This window comes from Nelusetta ayraudi, unplaced genomic scaffold (genome assembly GCF_046127955.1).
Source record: "Nelusetta ayraudi isolate G7.1 ecotype Tasmania unplaced genomic scaffold, CSIRO-AGI_Nayr_v1 ptg000031l, whole genome shotgun sequence".
In the NCBI taxonomy this organism is placed as follows: Eukaryota; Metazoa; Chordata; class Actinopteri; order Tetraodontiformes; family Monacanthidae; genus Nelusetta; species Nelusetta ayraudi.
In genome coordinates, this window is record NW_027466081.1 from 299,175 (window position 1) to 317,500 (window position 18,326).

Consider the following 18,326-nt stretch of genomic DNA (forward strand, 5'->3'; position numbering starts at 1 on the left):
GTGTTTTTGTCTTTGGGGTCAAAATGAAAACGAGACAGATCCACATTTGTGTAGCAGATCAAATGTGACAAGTGTCAGCAAGGCTTCCTACCTTCACACCTCCTGGTTACACCTTTTGGAGGTGCGGCTTCTTCCAAGGATAAATGGGCATAAAATCCCCCGGAATTTGGTTTCATTCAGTTGGTAAACTGACATGCACGTACACTTCACTCACACCCACTTGTACAGCATACTTTTTTTTTTAGGTCTTACTTCATTCCTGAGACACTCATTAATCCCCAGAGAGACAGTAACAGGAAAAAAAACAATTTGGATTTTGTGTTTGCAAGTGCTCCTTCGGTGAACATTGGCGTCATGTTGACGTCCTCTATTCAGTCTGACCATCTCCAAGGTTGGCTAGCATGCGATTATTGACCAATCGCTGCATTAGTTTCATGGAACTCTCCAGCTACAAACACCCAGCAGGCAACAGACCTTCACCAGGGGAGGATGATAGAGAGGTCGTTTCTGGTTTAAGACACGTTTTGTGACAATGTGGTTGTTGGAGAATATTGTGTGCGGATGGTTAGTGGGAAAGTCTGGAGGGTGTTGTCCCCATTTGTATTAGTCGAACAATATTGTTGGTTGTGTCAGGTTTTCAGGGGCGCTAAGTATTTATGTTTTTTGTGCTGTATGTCTGTGAATGTTCTCAGTTATCCAGGTCAACTTAAAGTAGATGGGTTAAACTGGGGCAACTGGACCTGTTCTTGCAATTTCGAAGACGCTACGCCTCCCATCCAAAAGGATTCTTCCGTTCTGATGAGTACAGGAGACAGTAGGGCTTTTTGTTTACCTTCTGATATTGGTTTAGTGATAAATTCATTGTTTTTAATTTAGAGAATGTTGCCCTCACCCTCTTCTGTGAGTCTATTGAAATAAATGAAATTCCCCTTTTCCAAAAAGGATGATTTATGTTGCCTCCCTTAGGGTTACTCACATAGCCATAGACCCAAATCATGGTATAGGTTCTGTACGCCTGCAGTCTTTCCTTCTAAGAATCTTTTGGAGGTACATTTTGAAGTCTTAGAAAACAAAGTATGTAATATATATATATATATATATGTCTGAATATTTAAAATGCAGGTAGAAACTGCAGGAATGTTTGATTATAATCATAGTATAGTATAGTATAGTCATATTTACCATATAATTAAAGATGATGGGAAAATGACAACCTGTGAGAACATGCGAGCTCCATACAACCATGGTTCGCCACTGTGGGCCCAGTTGCTGAAATCATTCTCGAAGAAAAAAAACCCAACCGTGTTCGAGCAGCTCTCAAATTAGAGGCCTTATGATTTATCACATGCAAGTGTTGCTGCCGTGTTACTTGCAGACACTCGCTGGTATCGAGTCCTGAGCGAATGTCTGTGTTCTGTCTTGTGACTGCTAATTCAATAAGTGGGGGGAGCTGCTCACCATCTCCACTGCACATGCCAAGAATAGGATCCCGAATACCGAGATACCACAGCAAATCGGAACATTTTTTGTTATCGCCACACCACATCCACTTTGTGTGGTCGTTCAACTGCACCGTACGTCCTCCGTCATACGTACAGTGTTGAGAAATTCCTTTGACTATTGTCATGAAAATGAGCAAACACAAATTAGAAGTTTGACAACTTATTTAACAAACTGCAACAATTGATCAAACCTTTGAATTCACCAAGACGGTCACGGGTCTGATCCCTGGCCTGCCTTGAGTTTGAATGATCCTCCTTCCTCCCATACCTCAATAACATGCTCATGAGGTGAATTGGTGACTCCAAGTTGCAGGTAGTTACAAGTGTGAATAGTTGTTTGTCTTTCTATGTGGCCTAGCAATCAACTGTCCAGGGCTGTGTCTCAATTCAGGGTCTGCATCCTTCGAAGCCTGCATTTGAAGGCCAGTTGCGTCATAGCACTGCGCGAAAGCCTTGTCCCAATTCCCAAAAGTCAGAAGGACACTCCAAATGCGCCCTTGAAATGCGCCCTACTTTTAGCCGATTCGAAGGATGCACTGTTACTATCCTTTGCGTCCTTCTGTATCCCAGGATGCTTTGAGTGTTGCTGCAAAGCATCCTGGGATCCTGGGAAGTCAGCTGAAATTAGCGACATTTATATGTTGTTTTTTGCCAGTAGATGCCTACTGGCAAAAAACAACATATGAATTTAAGTATTGGTTAGCTTGATGCTATGAAAACGTCACTTCTGGGGTTGGCGAGCATGTGGGAACGACGCAACCAGGAAATACGCCGAGACGATTAGTTCGTCCTTCTCGGCTAAGTCCTTCGGAGGACCCGCCTTCCGACGGAGGACGCTTCCTTCAAAGGATGCAGACCCTGAATTGAGACACAGCCCAGGACATAAATTGTCCAGTTGGTGTGTAAGGGTATTTGGGGTTGGAGGTGGAGGGGCTGGGATAGGCTCCAGCACTCTGTCCTCGAACCTAAGTGGACAAGAAGTGGTTGTAGAAAATGGATGGATGGATGGCATGCAAGTACGTATTTTAACAACTTAATGGTGAAATAATAATTGTCTTCACTTTTTCTTTTTTTTAAACAGGATGTGTGAAAATTCATGGATAAAACCATAATTATGTGTCTACATTGGAATATCATTTTAGTTCAAGAGCTTCTCAGTGTAACCATTACAGATCTAGAAAAATTATGATTTTGGTCATTGCCAGTGCAGTCAATTTAGGGCGGCTGTGGTATAATACCTTACATTGGGCAGTGGTCTAATAAATTTCTTAAGCACTGAAGCGCTACAAGAAGCCACATTAAATCACTTTGACAACATCTCGTGTGTTCTCTCCAAAGGAGTTGACTCTCCACCTCCTGCTGCTCTCCTTCCTACTGTAGCTCCCTTTTCTCAGCGGGCCGCCCCCAACACATACAGCGGGAAGGAAGTTGTTAATGTTGTTGCAGGGATCCAGTACCATGCTGACATCTTTGTGTTATGCAACCTTCAGCCTCCCTATCTACAGGCAAAGAATAATAGCCTGTGCCTTTCACACGCCACTTAGTTTAGGTTTCAGTTATCTATAAGGAACTTAGCAGTGCAGCTGTATTAAAGTCCCTGAATTGCTTAAAATAGCACAGTCATTCGTCATCAAGCAATCCAAATGTATTGGAATCGGTTGGATGGTTGATTGACCGGCACACCAATCAATTGATGGTAGTTAAAGATCATCTCTTAAACCATTGGCAGTGAACGCTTCATTGTTACTGTTTGGCAATCACATGTACTACTATGCAATAATAAGAAGCAGTACACTTAAGTGTGTAAAATCTGACCTCATTTATGATTTCAAAATGGTAAAAACTTAATATACTGCCCATAAATGCATTAATAAAAGTGTATACTTGCAGTACAATAAGAGTAATTTGTTTTTTCTACCCTTAGAACGGTTCTTATTTATATACAACAATATACATAGGGCAAGGGTCTTGCTCCCAGTGAGCTGCCATCTTGCACCGGCATATTTCTATGGTAGCCTGGTGTGGACAATCCAGCTGCCTGCCTGTGTGTTTCTTATTTACGGACACTCGCATCCACTGGCGAACTCAGGAGAGGGAGGGTGAGCGAAAGAATGCTGCAATCTAAAATGTAACCACTTGATGTCGCTGTTTCTTCATAAAATTTCCAACTATTACACTCGACTTTTGTCTTTGTGATATTTAAGGTAATTAAGGATCTACTGGTGTTTTTCTTGGAGGGTAGAGCATCACATTGCGCACACTCTTGAGCCCTTTCTATCCCCTTGTTTATGTCAGACCGATCACACGTGCATGTTAGTGCATGTGAATCTCTGCCTACTCCTGCCCATCGGAACAGTTTTCCCACCACCGTGATAAATAGCAAGACGCAACCGTCCCGAAGTCAGCCAGACGTGCCGGAACTTGAGAAAACACTCGCGAAGCATGTTGGTCATTGAAAAACAATTTTTTTAATGAATGGACAACCAAAGCAAGTTATGTTTGGATGACGTTATTATCGAGGAATTTCAAGAGAATTAACTAGTGTGGGCCAAAAGATGGTCTCTTTGTAAATGACCAAACCAAAGTCTGTTATTGGAAGCGCTTGTCTTCAACAAACCTTGCCTCCATCTGATTATGCGATTCTATAGTGTAAAAGTGTAAGTATCAGAGTGCTAGCCTAGACTACTTGATTCCTGTTGCAGGGAAACTGATCTAGACCTTCATAGACCAAAGATATTATCAACAGGAAGGCCAGTTGCAAACTTTACATTCCCTTAAAAAAAAAAAAAAAATCCAATGCACGGATGCAGCTGTTTGGATGTGCCAGAGATGGATGGTCTGGCTGGGTTTTAATCATCCGGTGATGATCCAGAAATGTTAAAAATGTAGGGAGTGGCTACCGTCGACATATACAATGCCAAAACGTCTGTTCAAACAGCGGCATGTAATTGTGTCCAGACACTTCAAAAACCACAGCATGTGCAAGGTGATTATGATCAATCGCAAAAAGTGAAAAAAGAAATACCAGCCTTGAAAAAAATATTACTGTATCAACTATAGTTAAGAAATAGTTCCAAGAGCCGGAGTTTATTGTACCAGCTGTGGGCACGTTAGACGCAGAGTAGCAGTTCTCAACTCTTCACAGTGGAAAAATATCCATCCATCTATTTTCGATATCCGCTTCATCCTGAACTCAGGGTTGTCGGGGTCTGCTGGAGCCAATCCCAGCCCCATAGGGCGAAGGCATTGTATGCACCCTGGACAAGTCGGCAGTTCATCGCAGGGCCACGTAGAGACAAGCAAAGACAAACGACCATTCGCACTCACACTTACACCTACGGCCAATTCAGAGTTCCCAGTTCACCTCGCATGCATGTTATGGGCTAGGGGAGTAAGCCAGAGAACCCGCAGAGAACCCACACAGACGCATGGAGAACATGCAATCTCCACACAGAAAGGTTACCAAGCCTCGGATCGACCTTCCTGCTGTGAGGTGGCAGCTAAATGAGGAAATGTCTATCAACAAATTCTGTCCTCACTCAAATGAACTGCAGTCGTCATGGCGAAGAAATGCGAAATAAAAAAAAAAAAAAAAAAAAAAACGAAGCAGAGGCCAGTCGGCACAAAGGCACACGTGATTTCCCTCCAGACTTTAAAAAACACGCATCCTGAAAATATCCCAGCTGGGACCAGTGAAAACAAGTGCGTCATCTTGGAGCGAAGACTGAAAACCTAGCGGGTGTTCATGTTCTCCCTCTTTGCTTTTTCAGACCTCCTTCCTCATTAACGGTGGAACACGGTAGTTTCCTTCTCAAAACACACTCGACAGTCTGCGCAATCCGATCGCTCCCTCTTAAGCACTTGCACGTACTTCTAAATGCTACCGAGGCCCAAGTGCTACCAAAAACCGAGAGAGCCAAACCAGTGCATCTTTGCGGCGTCTGCTTTGACCGCCTTTGAACTTTTCGCCAGTAAAACAAACTTTACTGTGGATGAAAACGAAGAATGTAGATTTTTTTTTTTTTTTTCAAATCAGACAGTCTAAGTGACTGTTTCCAAAAAAACGTTAGCATGGTGCCAAGTGAAGTACGTCTGCAGTACCGTCTCAGTAGCAGTTTGCTGAGTCGACGTCAAATTTATGATTGATTTGTCTGTGAAAAGTGTGAGTGGATGGATGTTTTACAAGGGGTAGAGTGAGAAAATAGCTTTCTCCAAACACGCACGCGCACGCACGCACGCACACACACACACACACACACACACACACACACACACACACACACACACACACACGCACAAACATGCGGGCGCGAAGCCACACACCCAAGTCTTACCATTTGTTTGCAGTTGACAGATTAAATGTGCACGACTCTTGCCTCTTTATCTCCAGACAGAGATTTATGACTTCAGGTCCACGCTTAAGATTCCAAACATGTGAGCTCATTTATGACTGACAGCAAGGAGCAAACAAAGCTTTTTTTATTATTATTATTTTTTTGTGATGCATAATTCTAAAAAGAAATAAATAAATAAAAATGTTCCTGGCAGTCCTGCAGGCCTGGCCGAGGGCAGATAGTGATCGAGCTTGACCCCGTCATGGTCACTCCCTTGTTTTTCATGTCAGCATTGTTAGCAAATTGCTTCCTGCCAAAGCCATGATATTTGTGGTGGAGATGTTTAGAAAAGGAAATGCCGTAGTGATTTTTGAGGATGGAAAGGCTGAGCTGCAGAAAGTTTGTTTTTCGATGTCTCCTGCATAACTATGAACTCTGGTGTAAATTAAAGTAATAGCAATTATCCGATACAGTATTTAACCTTTGATTGTGAAATCAGATTTTTTTTTTTTTTTTTTATTGATTTTATAACCTCAGTAGTATAATGTATCAAACCCCCAGAAGTCACAGGTGAATGTGCTTTAGGTTGCCACAATGACTATGATGACATTTGAAGGGGCGGGGTTCAGAATTTTCGATATCATTTCCTAGCTAGCCAAATTGTGCTGCTTATCATTCATCAGACCGTTTTAGTCGGTTCCCTAGTTTAGCTGAGCTCGCTAGTGCAAGGCTAGCACAAGTCAATGGTCTCTGCTAGCCATCCAACAGAAACAATCTTACCCACTCCACAGTACACCCGAGGCAGATAAATGACAATGCCAGACTATCGATGTATCGTTGTACTTTGAGAGACTAGTGTCTCAGCAACAACTTCTGAGACTTCTAAGAAGTTACTTACACTTCCTGCAGTTGGTAGTTGGCTACGGCAGTGGTGGACCTGGAGTACGAGCTCTTTTATGTGCCTGCTGCTGTCATTGCAGAAGCAGAGTACAGTGCACCCGCTTGTTATACTACTGACCAGAGCAACGTTCATTGATGAACCTAAATATAACAATTACGTTATCCCAAAGTGAATATGTTTGACACATGGAACAATAACTTCAAAATAAAAGTGGATCATCTTCAATCTTGGAGTTGGCCAGAAAAGTGAACAGTGGATCAAAAACTTTGCATTCCTCAATGTACTTTCAGTAATGGCATTTATTGTTGTTATTTGGCCAAACCTATCCATGTCAGCTATCTTTGCATCTACTGTATCACTGCTTCAAGTTGTAAAGTGACAATACGCAGGTGACGGGGGCTTCTTTTCTAATGTGAACAGTGTCTTTTGATAAGTGTTGCACCCCAGGCTTGCATGGCTGACTGAAGGCCCCACCTCAGTTAGTGCAGCCCCTGTACACCACACCCCTGGCATTTCCTGTGCGAGCAAGAGAGACTGGGCAAAGCTGGCAAGCAGCACCCAGTCTAATAACCAATTCCAGATGAGAAGCCTGAATACATTTGTGTACCATGTGTGTGTGTGTGTGTGTGTGTGTACGCCCAGGAGAAAGGTGTTCATAAACCCTCCACAACAGGTCCCGGGTTCGTTACAAGCATGCGTTTAGAGAAAAGCTTCACTCCCATTTTAGTCAGTGTGCTCTTTGACTTTTCAAAACAACGAAGAAGCATGGGACGACTCCTGCCAGAGGGCCCTTATTTTTAGACACGGGCGAAAGTCCAAGTCGCCAGCATTTATCCAATATAAACACATCATGGTGCAAAGAGGAGTTGTTTGGACATTCTTAAGATTTTTTGCCCAACATAAATTCCCTGAGGTCCCCGCTCACCAACATCTGCATACATACAGCCCTTCCCTCCCCTAAAACACACACACACACACACACACACACACACACACACAGAAGGAGCTGCCTCCAAAAGAAATGATTTTCCCCTCTGACAGTCTTAAATATGTATATGAATAGATTGTTTGGGTTTTTTATTTCTTTGTTTCCTTAATCTGCTAAAACATCATTTACGTTTTGCTCTGCCTGACAGAGAATTAAAAAAAAAAAAAAAAATCAAAATGGTTTAACTCTTACCTTGACTTCACATTTCTTGTGGCAAGCTATGCGGCACACTGGAAGGAAAAAAACAGAAGACAGACAAGTAAAAATTAGCCTTGCAGTCCAAGTGATTCCCAAAGCGTTGTGGTCCAGGTCAAGACAAACACTGTGGTTCAACACAAATTGATACAGAGTGCAGCTGTTGGATTGGGGGGGGGGGGGGGTGTATTGCTCAACAAGATTCTACTGTTTGTTTTCAGGTCAGAGCCAAATTGCATCATAAATTTGTTCTCTTATCTTCTTATTCCGAAGTAATGTCCATCTTATTCTTATTCTTCTTTCTTTCTTTCTGTCCTTACAGCCTTCCACACTATTTTCATTGGCATCGATATGTTTGTTTTAAATTCTCTTGTAAGTTTCACGTCGTCGCCACGTCCAGGTTTGGTGGCTACTTCTTCCAGATACCGAGAGCCAACGACTCCACGCAGGCCAAGACAGCGGCGCGGCGGTTAGCGCTGCCTCTCCATGTACTCCAACCTCGTCCAACCGTCCAAAGATGTCGGGCTTGATTGGCAACTCTGAATTTTTTTTTCGTTGGATTGTTGGAGGGCTGTGCGACTCTTTGTGTCGGCCCCCTTTGATGAACTGCTGATTTGTCCGAGCTGGAGCCCACCTTCGCCCCCAGAGAAGTGCTGGGACGGACTCCAGCACTCTCCGTGCACGATAAGCGGTGACAGAAAACAGCCTGTCTGTTGAAGCGCAGCGCCGTCTTTGCGGCTTCCCTTCACTCCCACGTTGAATTTTAAAGAGTGACGGGGCCTCTGGCTAATTAATTGCCAAGGACAAAGAAGGCAAACACAGCCAAGGGTGAAGAGCCATAATCTTTCCAAATAAAAGAAGAGGAGGTATGTTTTATTGGAATATACAGCACCTTATGGAACAACTTATTGTTCCATATTTTCCTGTCCCCAGCTGCAGAAATATGTGTCATTGTCATTCGCTGTTATCCGACTGATATGAACTTGAAAATGATGCCCGTATTCTACGCTGCTAAGATCGAGTTAGATGTTATCTGAGCCCAACATTTCCTGTATTGGTGACATCTTACCTGTGGCATTTCTCCAAACTGTGTAACTCTTTGTTCCTAAAGTTCACCCACAATTGAATGTTCACCTATTAACTACTCAACCCTTACGCTGATGGAGTCTGCTCTGACATTTTCTAATCTCATGCAGGTGAAGAAAGCCTGCTGCAGCCAATTACTCCAATGTAAAAAAAAATTAGCAAGTTTTAAAACCTGGCATGGCTGCAATTCAATGAATGGGGTTTTGAATGAATCCAATTGCCATACCGGGTTTTGTGGATGGTGTGCAAATCTAATTTCATAAATTCCAAAATCTATAGTTGACATTTTAACTTAGAAGAACAATCATGTGCCCTTGCCTTGACTTGGAATACAAGACCATACCTACAGAATAGAGTTGAGAATAACAAGAAATGTAGACAAGAGTCCTTTTAAAATGATTGCAGTAGTTCAAGTGTTTTCTGGGCTGTTGATTTTGATTGGTTTGCTTTTTCTTTCCGATTTAGCCTTCACATCTTGACAATGTGGATGATCCTTTTGGTAGGTACCTTAACTGAGAAGCAACAGGCCTTCAGTTCACGGCTGACCCCACAGAGTTTTCATTCTTACAACTCAGCGTGAGGTAAAATTACTCCTAACTTTCATTTTCCTGGTTCACAGGTCCAAAATACACTTGGATACACGATGATCACCATGAAAACCATTTCCATGGCTCATGTACCCGTTACTGTGTAGTGTAGGTCCTGAAAGTAGAAAAAAGTGAGAAACGTTCTTTTTTTAAAAAGTATAATCATGGCCCATCATGGTCGTTTTTATTTCGGCACACGTAGAACTATATTTGTACATCTTGGGATAACATCTAAATGTCAGTTTGGCTTCTTGATTAAAGACCTTGAAATGCGGGTGGCACAGTCAAATACTATTGGGATACCCTGTTTAAAGTGTTTCGAAAGCTCCCAGAATTCCCAGGGTCAAACTCAGTGGACTTCTCATAGACAGTGTGAGTCACGTCATGTGTGACAGGCCAAACACTGAGTCAGGGCTCGCACAAAAAATAAGGGAGTCACTGTACAATGTGGTCGTCATTTAACAAGACACACCTTGGTGTGGTTCTTGAAGGTTTGGCTGTGGTGACTTTCAAACGCAAAATTATTATCGACTTGTATTTAAGAGGATCAGTGAGTTGTTGTTTTACTGTTGTTGCTTGCAGTTTGGTACAATAAGTTGCTGCTAATATTAGTTATATTAGTTATTTTTCTCTTCATGGTCACCCGTGTTGATGACCTTGCATTAAATGATGGACGGATGGATGGATGGATGGATGGATGGACGGACGGACGGATTGATTTTTTTTTGTCACTCCTAAGTTGCGCAAGTCACAGGGGTGCATATTATGTGACCATTAAAGCTCCAACCATTGTTCTCAAGCTCACTATTTCATATATTGTTCGTTATATGGGTTAAACGCTTGATTCTCTGTCAAAGCAGTTCAGAATTCCAGATTAATTCTGTCTCGTCATGTTTGTTTCTTTCCTTTATATTCAATGTCAATGTCAAATTCTGCAGTTACATGTGCAAAACTTGCAATTGTGTTGTCAATGCTTTGGAAAGTTAACACTCTGTACACATAACATTAATGCTGCTGACATTTGCATACATCTATCATGCCAGAAGTGCTGGTTTTTCGTCTTCTGTGCACATTATTTTTCATCTTAAGTCGTAACAGAACAGCAATTCTCTCTTTTGTCTACGCAGTCATGTGACCCTTTTGAAAATGTACCCCTCGTGTTTTAGGGTTTTTATTAAGAATAATATTGTTGGCCTGTCATATCAACAGAAAAAAGAAAGAAAGAAAGAAAAACAATGACGGCATTGCCTGTGACACGATGCAGCGTTATTTTTTCAGTGGCCGAAAATTGAACGTGAATATTTTCTGTGGCCCGCCGCGGTGTTTCTTACATAAGGGATGTGACATAGGCCATGTGGAATGATCTCACGGGGGGGGGGGGGGATTTAAACATACTCGAGTGTTTGCTCGATAAGCACGGAAGCCGTGTCCTGTACATCAACATCAGGACATTGTGCAGTGCCTTTCCCAGCACGTGAGTCCTACCGCCCCCTCCCAGTAAACACGGCTGCGGGTGCACGTGGAGAGAGGAGCAGGACTTCCATATTGGGTGTGAAAGAGCCGAGCCCAGTCGGACTCCAGTTGGGCTTTACCTTGTTAGGAAGTCGCAGCTTTGCAGGGTAAACAGACTAGAAATATTCCTGATGGAGGGAAGAAAGCACAGGCGGGTGGGGGGGGGTGACCCGAGGCAGGCGACCGGGAGAAGTGGCGAGGAGGAGGACGAGATGACAGATTAGAGGAGGAGATGCAGGGTTTCGTCGGGAGAGAGTGGCGGCGACTGCTCGCATCAATCAGAAGCCAACAAGCAGAAGGAGGTGGTGATGATCGAGTGGCCAGTTACTGCGTGAGCACGTGAGAGGAAGGCAGGAGGTGGAGGTGGAGGTGGGCGACATTTTCCTTCCCCTGCTTCTCCCTCGGAATGAGTGGATACTCCCCCAGGACGGGGCCGGGCACTAGACCCAGTGACAACACTCAACACAATCAGAGGGCAGGGCCGCACAACTTCCCCTTCCTCCCTCCCTCTCCTGCTGAAATTCTCCCTCAACATCAGCGCTCTGCCTCTCGTGTATTGACACAAGAGCACCAGCACACGGCCAGTGGCAGCACTGGCAGCATGTCCCTCTATACTAACTGTATGTTGCTGCAGAACCTAATCGGCGGGTCCACATGGTGAATCAAAGATTTGAAGACACGAGTTAAGATGGGTCTTATTTTATTTTTTTTATTGAGTCTCACTGTGCAGTTCTTAAAGGTTTGAAGTTGGCTAGATGTTGATCTGGTGGGCACGGGATTGTCTCTGGGCCGCCACGTGAAGACGTTTCAATGGCTCCCATTACATTGAGGTCCACAGAGTGCAAGCAAAAGGCTTGTTTGAAGTCTGAAGGAAGTCTGGTTAAATGCTGAAAACAGCATGTGTCAATTCTTTTCAAAATAAACAAACCAACTTTCTTTATAACAACAAGCAACATGTGGGACACCTGTGTTGTTACTAGATTCCCGAACAAGTAAGACGTACTCATATGTATACATGAGAGCATATACACATACACATATATACATATATATATATATATATATATATATATATATATATATATATATATATATATACATATATATATATATATATGTATATATATATATATATATATATATATATATATATATACATATACACGTTTAGTGTTTACTTCCTTGTTGCCAAATCTAAAACGTTATGTTTTAATGTATTTTATATATTTTTCAGCATTCATTTTTCTTTTTATATATTTCTGCTTTAGTTTTGTCGTTCAAAAACGTTGCAAAAAACAATTTGAATGCTGAGTCGCTGAGTGAGTAGTGCTCCTCATCAGGTGAGGGCCATCTCAAAGGCGAGGGCTTTCCTCAGCATCATCTGCATATTATAGTTTCAGAAGCTTCCATCAGAGTAGAGGTTTAGTCACTGAGCAGATGCTGCAGACTGCTCACTGACGTGAGTAATAGAGGCATTGGACTACGTTATTATACGGCGTATGTATATTAATTTCCGTTTGGTACAGACCACTGTCTCTGTGGGGGTTTTTCTCTTTAGGTTACTTTGACTGTGTTTTTCACCTCCATTTCAGGAGGTGAAAATCTGCATGTGATTCGTCCACTTGAGGAACACCTGGTTGGAGCATGGTTGAGAACACATGTTTTGTGTCAAAATACCAGATTGGACCAGGTTAAGGTTTTGTTTCTACACTGACTGCACTCATCATCATCATCGTCATCATCATCATCATCGATCATTTGTTCCATCCATTTGTGCGATATCAGGGGTGCTGATTTGCTTGATTTTTATTGATATTTTTTTCAACACGGTAGTGTAGTTGGTCAGGGCTTTTTGTTTTTAGATAAATTTAATTTGTCATAGCGCTAAAAGCTAAGGGAGTTAGCTCCAGTCATTAGTTAGCTCCAGTCATCTTGCAGTTAGATTTCCTTCTATGGTTTGACCGCATCTGCCGGCCCTCTCAGTTTATTCTGTTTAATTTGCTGCTTCAACAAACATTCATTTTATACAGTAATTTCCTGTAGGTGTGAAGCAGCAACAGAAAAAAGATAGCCTAATGCTAGGCTAAGGCTAGTTTATATGATTAAATATTTGAAGGCACTTGGAGGCCCCTCGTAGTTTTTTTTTTTTTTTTTTTTTTTTTTTTTAAATCCTAAATCACAGGAGCTAACAGAGGTAAAAGTGTGCACAGCTGAAACCTGGCGTTACACCCACACACACTCGCTGCGGGTGTACGCTCGCCGCTCTCAGTGGAGTAACGACATTAGTAATTATTGCCACTTGTCAACACGAGTGTCACAGGTCAGCCCACACGTTCTCCTCAGCTGAAATCCCTGCCAGTGTTTTGTCTCTGCGGGTTAAGAGCCACGCCAATCCAGCTTTCCAAACGAGGGAGATTCCCGAAGAACATCGTGAAAACAACGGGATAAATCCCAAACGAGAATTCCCATGGGATCGTGCCGTGTGCTCTCCCCCCCGCCCCCCGTTTGTTTGCTTTGACCATGGGACAACAACAACAAAAAAAAAAACATGGCTTCTGTTTGTGTATCCCCGTGTTAGTTTGCGCTTCATCTGTTCAGTTGAAACAGCTGCTTCTCTCGGTTCAGCCACCAATAACACAGCAAATTAGCACGTAAATATGCCAAGACGCCTGACAGAGAGGGGCGTCACAATGTAGAAAAGCAGGTTGCAGGGGCGGCCAGGACAGAGGAGACTCGGTGTTACACTGCCGCCTGCTGGTCAATTATAAATGATTTTCCCCACGTTGCAACTTTGAAAATCTTCAAAGTCTGTGTGCTCCAAAGACAACTATATGGCAATTTCAAAGCCATAATTCATTCACATACAGTAATTAGTAAATAATTATTTAAATATTATAGTATAAATAATAATACTAATAAATCATTTATTGAAATACATTTTCACGATTTTCACTGGACAATGGAACGTTAAAATTGTTTCTTTTTCTTAAAATACATTTCTGAATCAGTCAAAAATCAGAATTAAATATAAACATTATTAATCATAAACATTAACGATTATTATTGGCGCATTATAAAGTTATTTTGAAAACTACAAATACCAATATAGCTTCATTTTCAATGTTGTGTTATTGTCGCATTTATTAAACAGGACGATTTCATGCCTTACACTCCAGTCCCTAGCTGCAGTGTTTCCTTTCATCCAACAGGTGGTTCCCTAACAACATAAACAACCGGGTGCTGCCCGCAGCACAAGGACTGTACTGTATCATTACACAAGTGAGCTGGAAGCACAATGAGCCGTCTTGCTGCAGACAGTGATGGTGCATCCAGAGTTCACCGGATAATAAACCTGGTATGCGGACTGACAGAGTCCAGAAGTTCACGAGTGTGACTTTCCATTAAAAAAAACAAAAAAATCAAAACAAAAACACACACAAATATCCTCCACGCCAGCCGGCAGAGCAAACACCCAGACTGTGTTAGTTGGCAAGGCTCATGAAAAATCAGTGGAGTAGATTAGGATAATGAGATTAGACAGAGGGAACAGTCACGGAGCATGATACCACATAAGGTCAATGATTATATTTAAACCATTAGTACAATGGATGCAGTCTGAGTCAGGGGTGGCAACAAGGGGAGACAGTCAACGACTTACACACAGAAACCATTTTTTTTGCGTTCATCTCGGCTTTTGGACCTTTTTCCGCAGCTGAATCGCTGTGTGATTGTCTCCCGTTCCATTTTGTCCAAGTTCTACGTCGGTGCCGAGGCAACTGGAGACTGAACACTGCCTGCCGTCACAGAACGCTACTGTGACCAGGGCAAAACCCTGATGGGGGGGTGGGGCGGGAGGGGGGCCTTCCGTCGAGGTTTCTGCGAGATTTGGCGGGCGTGTTTACGATTCTCTTCCACGCCTCTCAGACATCACGCAAGTCCTGTCCCCCCCCCCCCCCCCCCGCAGCCGCAGAACACAAGCGTGTGATGTAAAACCAAAACAGCCGTCTGGAATCACTGCAACAAGCGCGCACGTTTGGATTCGAATCGGCCGCATACCAGCCGTGTGAGCTCAGCAGCAGAGAGCAGAGCGGCGATAACCTTCACTCTCTGTCACACACCTTCCGTTAGCAGCGTGTTCCCAGCCGCTCTTTGAAGTCCTTGTTTACACTGAATTTCAGGGGGTGGGGGTGGGAGGAGCGGCGTGGCAGGCCGGAGCACAGCGGCAACACCCCCCCCCCCACTTCCAGCACTTCCACTTCCAGGCCCGTCGTCGGTTTTGTTTGGAAGTGGCTGAGCGACTCTGAATAGCACCTTCACGAAAGCCGAGCAAAACAGTTTGTAAGAAGCACAGCGCACGTCCATTCATTAGCGTCCGTCGTTGACTGTAATGCGGTGGTGGCGGTTTTGTAGCCGAGATACGCTGGGATCAGGCCCGGAAAGATCTCGTCTCACGTTTCACAAGCAGCTTGTTTCAAAGCCTGTTTTCTGCTACTGGTCCAATGATACATAAGATAACTAGTATACATGAGGGGTAATGAACTATGTGAAGCGATTCAACAGGGAAAAACATGATCTGAAAACGGGCACAAGCACACGTAAGCTAGCCCGATAAGGGGTGGGAAAAAATGTATTATTTAGATTAATCACGGTCATGACATTGCCAATTATGAATTGATTCAGAAATTTTTAAAAAAAATCTATTTTTTTAATAAGGCCGGAACTCATCTGCGACAAGACACCGACACACAAGGCATTAAAGATGATTGAAAAACGAACCTGGCTCCTTCGGGATTTAAAGCCAGCGTATGAAACTTGACAAAAGTCACACTGTTGTCACACAAGTTGCGTCCCGCCACAAATAAATATCGCTGGAACACGACAAACATGCGCACCCGTATACATATATATATATATGTAGGAATCGTAGTAAATTGCGATTCTCGATTAATCACGATTAATTGATTCATAGCCCTCTGAATCAGAATCGAATTGGATCGTCAGATACCTCGCGATTCCCACCCCTGTAGCCGAACCTAGCTTGTTGACCAGTTTGGGCAAGCAATAAAATCCTCAGTCAGCTGAAGCTAAACCCTGTGTCTGGCAAGAGTGGGCAAAGCTTGTACTCATGGGAGAGGCACATAGGCAAACAACCACATATTGTTACATTTAATGACGTTTTAAAACTAACCTCATCACACGGGTTTGTGGAAAAAGAGCCTCCGGGAAAACCCCCACACAGAAACAGGAAGAGGAAACTTGACTGTAAATAAACAACCCTGATGCCACATCGAGTGTTAAATCATAGAATCCTCCGGTGAACTTTGCCTTGTTTTGTTTTGTTTTTTTTAAGTCAAACGGCGCCGCGCATAAACGGGCTATTTAACCTGACCCGCAGCGCGGCGGATGAACATAAAAGACAGTTCCTGTCCCCAGGCAAAGTTCTTCTGAAATACCCTCCCACAGACACGGAGGGCCCGTCTTTATTTTACTGGCACGCCGCGGTCCTAACCTGCGTCAACACGCTATTGTCAAAGCAGCTAACACCTTGTATCCTGCCAGCCAGCCGCTTCAGGAGGGTGGAAGTCTGGGAGATTGTGTCATCAGGAGACCATGTGACTGCAGAATGTTAGTAAACAACAGCGGCAGACAGGAAGTGACTGAAAAAGGCAGCTGCATCCCACAAGGCTTCGTGGTGAATAACAACTTTGAACAAAGTCGGGGGGGGGGGGGCACTTTGAACTTGAATCTGTCATTCCGTTGTCTGATAATAACGTTAATAAAAAAAAACATCACTCCCATACAGCAAGCTGTTAACAAACTTGATGCTCGCAAAATAACCCCCATTGAATGTTAAGATTTTTCGTTTATTCATTTCAGATTTTAGGCTGCACAGAGGAAATTTACCTTGAAGCCACTTCCTGTACTTCAATTTGCGAACAACAACAAAAGCACTCAAAATTATACCACAATATTACCAACATTGTTATTATCATTATGATAATAATAATAATACATGGCACCATCTTCAGCCTTTTACAGTGTCATTCCACTTTTGTATGTCTTTAACCAAGTGGAAAAGTATATCACAGGAGAGTGAGGAGTGAGATGGAAGACGAACGAGGAAAACAGTCTGTTCACCTTGTGCCGTCCTCATAAATCAGTCTGTTACTCTCGCTCCCTTTCTATCACTCGCTTTCTCTCTCTCTCTATCTCTTGCTCTCTCTTTCTCATAAATACACGCACATACACACACACACACACAGTTTGACCAGGGACTGGGAATTAAACTGAAGCAAATTAAATCAGATTGAAATGCAGCCCTGTCACGATGGTTTATTTCTTTAGAGAATCATTTCCTACAGACCTTGGTCCCAGGCCTTCTTGGTTAAAATCAACACACGGTAGCTGCTGATACCTTCAAAGCAAAGCAAGTGAAACAGACAGACAGACAGATAGATAGATATAGATAGATAGATAGATAGATAGATAGATAGATAGATAGATAGATGTTTTTTTTCTAAGCTTTGCTTTCAAACATTTACCCGACACGGGTCACCACTGTAAAGCCAAATGCTGCCTGTGCCAAACCAAACATCTCCTCACTTCCCTCTAATTTCATTTGACGTTATCTATCTGAAAACAGACGTTTCCACACAGCACGCCGATGTGGTGAGCAGGCCCGGCTTCTTTTCTCTTTTACCTCGCTCGGAACGTCATACGGCACAGCTTTAACCGCACGTTTGGGGAATCGTGACCACATCTGTTATCGAATTTCCTGCAATTGTCTGTTGTTCCACACTGCAGTTTAATCTTGCACAGTGACATGTGCTTTTGGGTTAAAAAAAAAAAAAAAAAAAAAAAAAACAGCCAAACAATGAAGACATAGTGCTGGGTTCTGGCAACACAGTTGTACGCTTTTGACAATGCAGTATCTTTAGGTCAAAGTGGATGGCAAGGTGCAAAGCTTCTTGATTACTGGCCGATCTGTGTTCAGACTGACGCTCTATAAAACTGGCTTTGACTATGTAACTGGGGGGGGGTGGAGAGTAAAAGACGCTGCAATCTAAAATGTAACCACTAGAGGTTGCTGTTTCTCCTTCAAAATCTCCAAATATTACACACTTAACTTTTAGAAGAACTTTCATCATCGGCAGGTGCACCATGAGTTAATACAAATTGCCACATGAAGCTCAAGTGGTGTTATTTCTTCATGGGTGCCCT

The 18,326-nt window shown here is 43.0% G+C and overlaps 1 protein-coding gene across 8 annotated transcripts in view; it reads right to left on the bottom strand.

The window, feature by feature from the left end:
• Positions 1-18,326, bottom strand: part of tns1b (tensin 1b) — a 147,366-nt gene that overhangs the window by 81,437 nt on the left and 47,603 nt on the right. For all 8 annotated transcript variants that reach the window (XM_076030704.1, XM_076030705.1, XM_076030702.1 and 5 more), the window contains exon 3: positions 7,918-7,955. In XM_076030704.1, coding sequence (XP_075886819.1) covers positions 7,918-7,955 — 38 coding nt within the window. The remainder of the gene's footprint in view (positions 1-7,917; positions 7,956-18,326) is intronic.